Raw genomic sequence first — 9,901 nt, forward strand, 5'->3', positions numbered from 1 at the left:
GAAGGCCGAGAGGGGATAGCCGGAGCTGCGGCCACGCGGGCCGCTCTAATCCGCGCTCCGAGAGATTCCGTCCCAAGCCCCAGCCAAGTTTGGCACCCCGGCAGCACGCAAGAAAGGGCACTTTGTGCCGGAGCTGTCTGTGTGAACAGAAGCCCCGGGCTCCGCGCAGCGCCCCCTCTCCCTCTTGTGTGAACGCGAACAAAGCGCCAGCTGCAGCCTTTTGTACCTCTTTCAGACGGTATTTGTTCCAATTACCTCCAAACCCTGCCACCATATGGAGGCCGCTAGCCGAGCGCCGGCTCCCCTCAGTAGGCCGGGGACTTGCAAAGTCGCCTCCTCGGCTCCTCGGCTCCCTGCCGCCGCTGCTGCTTGCAGGCAACTGAAGTTCGGGGCCCTGTTCTCTCTTTCTTCCTCCCCTGGCGGCTCCCCACCTTTGCTGAGGTTGTTTACCCAGAACCTGGGACCGTGCGCTCCAGGCTTGCTCGGAGAGGCGCTCCCTGCGCCTTCATGCTGAACGGCAGGGGGTGCAGAAGGAGGGGGAGAGTCACAGTCGCCGCCCGCATGGGCGAAAGAAGAGCGTTCTCTTTCTCCCTGGCCTCCCACCCCCTTGCTCCTCTCCGGGAAACCCACCCGCTGGAGCCGGGGTTAGGCGTGTGGGGGTGAAGGACTGTGCGTTTTTCTATTTTGGGTGCTCGAGCCGTCAAATTCTTGTGACTTGCATTCAAAGGGGCGCACAAGCACACACTGCACAGCTCTCCGCAGATGTTAGAGAAAAGTAAAGAGAGAAGCCTGTTTGGTTTTTTGTTTGTTTTTTTTTAAGGTTCTTTTAGGAATTTACATTCAAGGAGATTTCACGCAGGGCTTAGGCGAGACGCGGGTGTCCTTTAGCTGTAAATGCAGGTAGCAGTTACAGCGAAGAACCTGCATCCGAGTACATATGCCACTAACTTCTTGCACAACCTAGGGCAAGTACCTTGACTTTTTTCAAGGTCTCAGTTTCCCCCTGTGTAAATTAAGAAAGGGAGCTAACGATTTCCGAAGAACCTCTAATCTCTGATATTTCCTGTTCTAAGGTTCCTTACACTTTTGACATATCATGTTCTGTGTTCTAAGGTCCGCCAAGATCTGACATTATATGCTCCAAGTGACCTCATTCCTCTGTTAGGGTTCTAAGTTCTCATCACCGTCTAACTTTCTATGTCCTGAGGTCCCTCCCAGTTCTGACATTTCATGTTTAAGGCCCTCCCAACACTGACGGTCTGTGTTCTTGGCTTTTGGAATGAAGGTTTCCCTCGCAAACAATCGCTTTTTCTTTTCGAATCTGGGACACTTGGGAAAATTTCTAGCCTTTTGGCCAAATCGGGCCCAGGTTAATGGGAAGGGCGGGGAGGGTCTCAATTCCTCCCCCTAAATCCCTCCCCAACGCAGTCTTTGGACTTCCCCGATTGCATACCCCTTGCTAATCACTCTGACCCTCCGCGGGCAAACTTCTGGGCATATAACCAAGAACAGCCAGTGTAATGTGATAACATCAGGAATAACGGCTCCAAAAATGGAATGGAGGGGCAGGAATGGGGGAGAGTGAAAGGAGAGAGGACTGATCTTTACTCTTCTTCCAGTTGATTTTGTCAGTTAGGGCTCACACCAGTGTGGACTGTGTCCTGGGCCCTTGGTTGGCGCTTGTCTTCTAGGAACGACTGAAATGGCAGGGACAAATAGCTCCTCCACTTTTGAATTGGCCCAGAATCTCCTATACCAGCTGGAGGAGGGAAGAGGGAGGGGATAATAGGGAGAAGGGAATAAAATTTGTGGCAAAATCCGGGGCTCCCCCCAGCCAGTGGTGAGAGGGAACCATCGATGGAGGTTCCCTGCCCCAATTCCTTACCTCCAAAGGTTTATCCCTCACCCAGAGATCTCATACGTTGCTCTCTCACCTTTCTAACGATTTTTCTTCTTTCCTACCTCCCTCTCCCCACCCCCATATTTTCCTCCTCTCCACTTCCTTCTGTTTCCATATTCCAATCTACCTCCACCTCATCATTTTTTTCTCATCCATTTCTGTCCTTTTCTGTCCATTTCTCTCCTCCGTGCTTCTCTCCTCCGCCTCGCCTCCCCTTTCCTTCGGCCCTTACTCCTGTCTTTGCTTCGGCTTCTCTGCTTCTACGGATCTGTGTACACCTGGTCTGTGTCTCTTCTCTTTTTGGTCTCTACATCTTAATGTTCCTGACTTTCCCTGCGTTCCTCTGTTCCACACTCTGATCTCTGTTTTCTATTTCAATGTCTTGGTTTAACTCTGGTGTTTCCCCATGGACGTATACCCTACCACCACCCTTTTTCTTTTATTTTGACACTCGGTTGATCTCTGGTGTCTCTGTCTCTCTGGCCATTTGTGTGTCCCTCTTTCCTATCCCTGTTTCTTTTTCTGTTTCACATTTTATTTCTGATGTCTCTGTCTCTCATACCATCTCTGTATTACTCCTGATCTCTTCTCTCTATTTCCTCTATCTCTCGGACTGTATCTGGTATCTCTGTGTGGGTGTGTCCTTTATTCCGTTCTGTTTCGGATTTGTCTCGGTGTCTCTGTTGGTCTGACTGCATATATGTGTTTCTGTCTCCATCTCCGGCCTTATGACTTGCTTCTGTTTCTCTCTGGGTCTCTCCCTCCCTGTTCCTCCCTCCCCGGTACCTTCTCCCTTCCCCACCGGCCAGATTACCAAGGAGACTATTACGGCCCTGGAGGGAACTACGACTTCTTCCCGCACGCCCCGCCCTCACAGGCACAGTCGCCAGCAGACTCCAGCTACTTACCGAACTCAGGGCCCGGCTCCACCCCGCTGGGGCCCCTGGAGCCGCCCCTCCCGGGGCACCACTCTTCAGAAAACCAAAGGTACACGGATATGATCTCGCACCCGGACACGCCGAGCCCTGAGCCGGGCATGACTGGATCCCTGCACCCCATCCCAGGCGAGGTCTTCACCGGAGGTCCCAGCCCGCCTTTCTCTATGTCCAGCAATAGCGGTTACAGCGGGCCACTGTCACATCCCAACCAGGAGCTGAATGAGGCCGCCGTGTGGTAAAAGCTGCTGGGCCCTTCCCCAGCCCCGTCCCTGCTCAATACACCCGGCTTAGGAACTGCACGGAGCACCCAGACCTCTCCCCACCCCAGGCTCGACGCCTCTGTGGATCCAGAGTCCTATACAGCACACAAACGCACACACAATTTCTCACTCACAGAATCACAATCTCTCTCTCTCTCTATCACACACACACTCGTGAAAGAGCAAACACACACACACACACACACACACACACACACACACACACACACACACCTCCTATACCAAAACGCCCAGCCCCGGGCCTGTATCCCACTGCCTCCAATCCCAGGCGTTATCGCCAGCCGAGCCTCACTCAATCCTCCCTCAGGTCCACCCTCTAACGTCTGACTCCTCCAAAGGCGGGATGGTGCTTGGGGAGAGCCCCGTCCATCCCTCACTCGGCTACCCAAGCTGGTTCGATGTGGCTCTTTCCGGGACCTAGACCACAGCGTTTTTCTCCTCGAGGCTACAAGCAGTTTTCTTGGACCAAAGTCAATCCCCATTGGATCAACAGATCTTAAAGCACCTGCGAGACTTAAACCTAAGTTCCCCTTTTCTTCTTTTCATGGAGGGAGGGGAGAGGCAAAGAAATGGAGACGATTTTTTTCTTCTCCAATTTCGAATGGCATTTTTAAAAACTTTTTTCTCCCTTATCTCTCCCTTTCTTAAAAAAAATGAGAAAGGTGTGTGAGAGAAAGAATGGGGAGGAAAGAAAGATAAAAGAAACAGTGAGAAGGGAAAGCAGGGGAAAGAACAGGTAGGGAGGTAAGGGGAGACAGAGGAAGAGAGAGGAGAAAGAGCAAAGGGGGGAGACAGAGAGAGAGAGAGAGAGAGAGAGAGAGAGAGAGAGAGAGAGAGAGAGAGAGAGAGAGAGAGAGAGAGAGAGAGAGAATGAGAAAATAATGTCTTCGTGTGGAAAGAAGAAAACTGAACCTGGAATTTGTCGCCCCCCTGTGGCCTCTCCCAAGACCCCAGTTTAGTTTTCCCAACCTCAGTCGTGGAGGGGGTTCCCGCGGGGTTAGGGAGACTCCCCAACCCTGACCCTTTTGCTTTTACTTTGGAGCCCCATGGGGAAGGACTCAAACGCTAGCGCCTGCTCCTGGTTCTGCAGAGTGCCACCAGAGGAGCATTGGCAAGCTGGCTGGCCAAGGGCCCTAGGAAGCCAGTGGCCCCTGACCCTGAGCTCTTTGGGGGAGGTCAGAGCTGTAAGGATGTACAGGATGACACTTTTTTGGAAGTTGACGGCTTCTAGTTTCCTTATTTTGTATAAAGAAGAAACAAATAAAGTATGTTTTTGTGTTTCCTGCATATTTATTGTACTTTCGTCTTCTGGGGTTTGGACATTTTTATATTTTTAAGAGGGGGGCGGAGAGCAAGGGAGGGGAGACCAGAAAGAGGTTTACCTAAATTTAAGAAAAACTTTTTTAAAAGAAAAATTAATAATAAAAAAGATCTTTTTCCCTCAGTGCGTTGTGCTATTCTTTTCATTTCCCCTACCAGGCCACCTCCTCAGATATCCTGCAAAGTGAGTAAAATTGTCTTCCTTTTCTATTAACTATCCCTGTGAATTAGAAACCTTTCTATTCCCCCCTTGCCTTTGCCTTAGCGAAGAGCACTTTGGTCAGTTATTCTCTTCGAGCGGTGCCCCCCCCCCACACACACACACAGACTGCCTCAGGAGCCCATAGGGTGCTTTTGAGAATAAAAACCAAGGGCTCAGGAACTCTGCTACCAGTCTCCAATTTGCATCCCAGGTAAATCACATCACATGCTAGTTTCACGGACCATACTAGTTCAATTTCTGAGACAATGTCAGACTTGTTTGCTTTTTAAATAACAATGTTCAACATTTCAATTCATCTGCATGAATACATTAGGTATCAATAGAATATGATTTGGTCCATGCAAGGTCCAATAGAAGGCAGGAAGGATTCGTTTAGCCATTCTATGTCCTATCTGTAGCTATCTTCCTACAGCATCCATATTTGTCAGGTCCTCAAATAGCAACTCAATTAAAACAACATTCGTTAAATATCTGCAGTGGAGAGTTGAGCTTGAAGGCAAACAGACCCGAGTGCAAATTTGGCCTCAGACACTTTCTAGCTGTTCAACTTTGGGAAAATCATTTAACTTGTGTCAATGTCATCTGTATAATGGGGACAATAAAAAAAACCTTACCTCTCAGGGTTGTGAGTGAGGATAAAGTAAGGTAATATTTGTAAAGTGCTTTGCAAATCTTAAAGCACCACATAAATGTTAATTGTTGTTATTGCTATTAATAATAATAATAGTTCCCAAAGTGGGAGATATGGTCCCCCTGGGGAGCACTGGAATGATGAGCCATAGTAGCCTCAGGTGCAGCTGGGGTGTTGAATAAAAATAAGGGGGCAGTGGAAGCATAAGGAAAAAAGAGAAGAAAAATTTGAAAAACTGTACATTTTTCATCTGTGATTACATTATTTTCCAAATAAACACACAAAATATGTGTTATAACTGATCAGTGTTCAAATCTACTGATGGGTCTTAACAAGCAAGTGTTGGCAGGCAAGTGTGTTGTGCATTGTCAGGAAGTTCAGCATGCCTTGGCAGGAATATGTGCATGTAATGACTTGTTTACAATATGATACTATATGGTTACATGATGTAATATTACATCATCCAAATTTCAAAGCAGGAAAAACTCACAAATTTACAATAAATTATTAAATTTAAGATGAATCATTTAAAAAATTATATTTTTTAGAAATAAAACAAATTTTAAATGAAATTAAAGGTTAAAGAAAGTAAAATGGGGGGGGGGGGGCTGAGTGAGGTTTTTAAAGAGGGCAATAGGCCAAATAAGTATATTTTAGAAGGGACCTCATAGAATTTGTAGTCTAGTTGGGTGTGAGGGATAATACATAGACACATAAATATTTTTAAATTTAGAACAGGACCCATAATTTCATTAATATAGGGAGTTCTTTATTAGAAAACTCCCTCTACCAATTCAGATCCGTCCCCTGTTCTGCAACATATTTTCTTAGGGAGGTGCTTGGGAAAGTGAGGGATCCAAGGACATTGCTCAGGTTCACAAAAGAAGTAGAGCTTGAACCCAGATTTCCCTTACTGCAAGCCTGGTTATCTATCCCTTATACCAAAGCTATCTCTCCAATACCAACAAAATAATATAAATGCTTTAAAAATGAATGAGCAAAGTAGTGTGTGTGTGTGTGTGTGTGTGTCATTAAAAACTGGTAGCCACCAGGACAGGCTTCTGAAATAAAATAATATTCGAGATGGGCTTTAAGGAATGGGTAGTAATTCAATGAACTGGGGATGAGGTATGGGTTCTAGGTATAGGGAACAGAATGAACAAAACAGGAGAAAAGAGAATATCCCAGGGGATATTCAGAGGTCCAATCTGACTGTAGCACTGAAGACGATGAAGAGAATAGTAGGGAATAAGACTGGAGAAGGAGGGTGGTGTTAGCTTGGGGTATGTTAGCTCAATCAAAACCAAAAGGCATTTATTTAATACCTACTATATGCCAGGCATTGTACTAGGTGTAGAGGATATAATGGCAAAAATGTAGCAACCCTTGCCTAAAAGGAGCTTATATTCTCAAATACCAAACAAAAGACTTTGAGCTTTATTTGGTAGGCAACACCAGTGGACATCCCTGAACAGAGGAAAAACAAGACTATAGCAATACATAAAGAAATTCTTCTGGTAGAGAAGTGAAGAAGAGTTTGGAGGGGAGGGAGAGTAAAGCAGACTTCTTAGGAAGCCATTGCAACAGTCCAGGCAGAGGCTAATGAGGGCCTGGTACTAGAACAGAGTCAGTGGACCTAGTGAGGAGAGATGTTAGAGATATCATAGAGGTCAAATCCATAGGATTTAGTAATTCATTGAATGGGAGGGGTAAAAGATGGAGGATGCAAAGATAACCTCCAGGTTTAAAATCATTCAGCAAACAACAAATATTAGTCCCTACCATGTACCAGGCACCAGAAATACAAAGACAAGTGAAAGTCCTTCCCCTTGGGGACCTCACAGCCTAGTCAGAGAAACAATATATGCATAGGTGGGGATACAGAAAACAGTTATGAGTCAATGGGACAGGGGAGGAAGGAAGATGCTAGCACATGGATGGATTTGGGTCATAACACAGACAAAAATAGTGGTCAGAAGCAGGAGCAGGCTTAGGGGCAAAGAAAAAGACTTTAGACATAGTCAGGGGCATAGCAGGTGAAGACACTTCCAAACTGTTAAGAATGGAAGTGTCTGGGCCAGGTAGGTTTGGAGCTTAAAAGTCGGACTAGAACATTGGGATGTAGATTTGGGAGACAACTACATAGGGGTAGCAGGCGAAGCCATTTGAGTGTAAGAGATTGATGAGGGAGGAGAGAACAGAGGGAAAAGAAAAGTTTAGACCCTGGGGGAAAACACATATCTTAAGAGATACTCCTCTATGCAGAATCTAAAAGAAATCAGGTGAGGCCAAAATAAAAATTCATCTGTAAACAACAATAGACATAACGATTACCATACTATAATGAATCAGTCAATCAGTAAGCACTTATTAAATGCCTATTATGTTCCAGGCACTGGAATAAATGATAGAAACAAAATGGCCAAAAAAATCCCTGTCCTTAAGGAATTTACATTCAATTGGAAGAAACAGGTATGTATATAAGTAAAACAGGAGATAATTTACAGGGGGGTGCTAGGAATTGAGATGTCATTATGAGCACTGTGTAGGAGAAGGCACTTGAGCTAAATTATCTATATAAAGTCACATGAACTCTCTTCAATGACAATGGTCAATGTCAGTGTTACACAGTCAAAGGTCATATCCCTCTTGTCTGTTAACAGTCAAGTCACTGTTTGGGGGGATGTAATTTGTGGGCAGGGATAAGTGGGAGGGTTGTTAAGGCATTTGTTGATAAGTTTTTACTAAGTTAATATAAAATGAGAAAGGGAAAGAAAGAAGGAAGGAAGGAAGGAAGGAAGGAAGGAAGGAAGGAAGGAAGGAAGGAAGGAAGGAAGGAAGGAAGGAAGGAAGGAAGGAAGGAAGGAAAGAAGGAAGGAAGGAGGGGGTGGGAGGAAGGGAAAGGAAAGAAAAATTAATGTCCATTTTATGCTCTGGAGAAAAATTTTATACACTTGAAGATTTTGTAGTTAACCTACAAGGTGCATTACACAGACTCCTTTTCCAGGCATCTGCCCCTCTGTAGGAGAGACACCTTCTCAATCCACACCAGGTAGAGACCAGCCAAATTTCCATTTCTAACAAATTCCCCATTTATCAAGTCCTCAGTGGACTGTTCTTAGAAGGAGTTCTCTATCTGAACTATATAATCACAATAATAATTAATAGCACTTTACCTTTATAAAACACTGGCTAGGGAAACCAAGGCACAAATGTCTATAATAAAACAGAAGGAATAAAACCCTACTCCTCCCTCATGGGGCCCTTCTCCCCTACCAGTCCACTCCACCAGAAGTATAGATTGTCTGAGCAATTCAGCCAGACAATATGAGACCAAGGTTAGAAAGTCTAGAATGAATATCAGAGATGGAAGGGCCCTTAGAGCATGGAATGTCAGAGCTCGGAGGTGCCTTAGAACAGAGAATGTAAAAGCCGGAGAGGATCTTGCGAGACACAATATAAGAGGTATTTGAGACCTTAGAATGGAGAATTTCAGGGATAGAAAATATTTTTAAAAGCATTTAGTCTAATTCTTTTATTTTATAGAAGAAGAAAGTAGGATCTGAGCTTTCCCTAGAACCAGGGGACTGAGGCTAATCAGCTATCCATTTATTCCCCACCCCCTTCCTATTAGTCTGAAGTCATCGACTGCCTCCTCCCTCCCTCCTCCCCAAGCCCAGGAGTGAGAATAGATGTCCTGATTATCTTTTCATCTTCACAGGCAAATTCAACAGCCATGGGAGCTCTATAGGAATCAGGTCAAATGATTTACCAAATAATCCCACTACTTGTCATAATAACCCAGGAAAAGAGAAAGAATGAGGCTGTTTTAATTAGGCACCAACATTTCTCAACCCAAACACTTCTTTGTGTGGAGGGAAAGGAAGCCCTTTTAAAACTTAAGCTGTTTTGTTTTGTTTTAAACCAATTAAATTATATATAGCAAGGGTGGAATCAACTGAAATGGAATTTTAGTTGAGCTGTTATTTTTGGTCTACAGGGGTGTTTACCTCTTTTTACCATGAGAATCCAGGCTGAAACTGTTTAGCAGTGGAACAGGATTCATGGATGCTTTAGAGTTTACATGAACCTAAACCCTGCTAAGAGGAGAAAAGAAAAAAGAAAAGGAGAGGGAGAAGGGAGGAGGGGAAGAAGGAAAGAAGATAACCATAGGGCATACAATAGAGAAGTTTAGTACTGAGGTCCAGGGGAAAGATACTTATTGCAGGAAAATCCCTGGCTTCCCTAAAAACACAGCAGAGGTGCCATGTCTTAAATCCTAAATGAAGCCTTTCCCTTATCTTCCCCCCCTTCCTACTTTCCCCCTCCCCTGACCTTCTTATTAGTTCTCTCTCTGTCTCCCTCTGTCTGTCTCTCTCTGTCTCTGTCTCTCTCTCTATCTCTGTCTCTCTCTCTACTCCCTCCCTCCCTCTCCCTCTGTTTACCTCCATATATCTCTCTCCTTTCTCCCTTCATCTTTCCCCCCACCCATTCTCTCTTTCTTTGCTCTCCTCTTACTCCTCTTTTTCTCTCATTTCTCTCTCCTTTCACTCTTTTCTTCCTCTCTCTCTCTCTCTCTCTCTCTCTCTCTCTCTCTCTCTCTCTCTC

At 45.4% G+C, this 9,901-nt stretch overlaps 1 protein-coding gene across 1 annotated transcript in view; it reads left to right on the forward strand.

Annotated features, from left to right (window-relative positions):
• Positions 1 to 3,077, forward strand: part of LHX5 (LIM homeobox 5) — a 14,005-nt gene extending 10,928 nt beyond the window's left edge. The window contains exon 5 of the mRNA XM_069081664.1: positions 2,710 to 3,077. Within this exon, the coding sequence (XP_068937765.1) occupies positions 2,710 to 3,077 (368 nt within the window). The remainder of the gene's footprint in view (positions 1 to 2,709) is intronic.
• Positions 3,078 to 9,901: the final 6,824 nt, after the last annotated feature.

This window comes from Petaurus breviceps, unplaced genomic scaffold (genome assembly GCF_028583685.1).
Source record: "Petaurus breviceps papuanus isolate PSGF00001 unplaced genomic scaffold, PetGlider_PUasm1.0 99, whole genome shotgun sequence".
Classification (NCBI taxonomy): domain Eukaryota; kingdom Metazoa; phylum Chordata; class Mammalia; order Diprotodontia; family Petauridae; genus Petaurus; species Petaurus breviceps.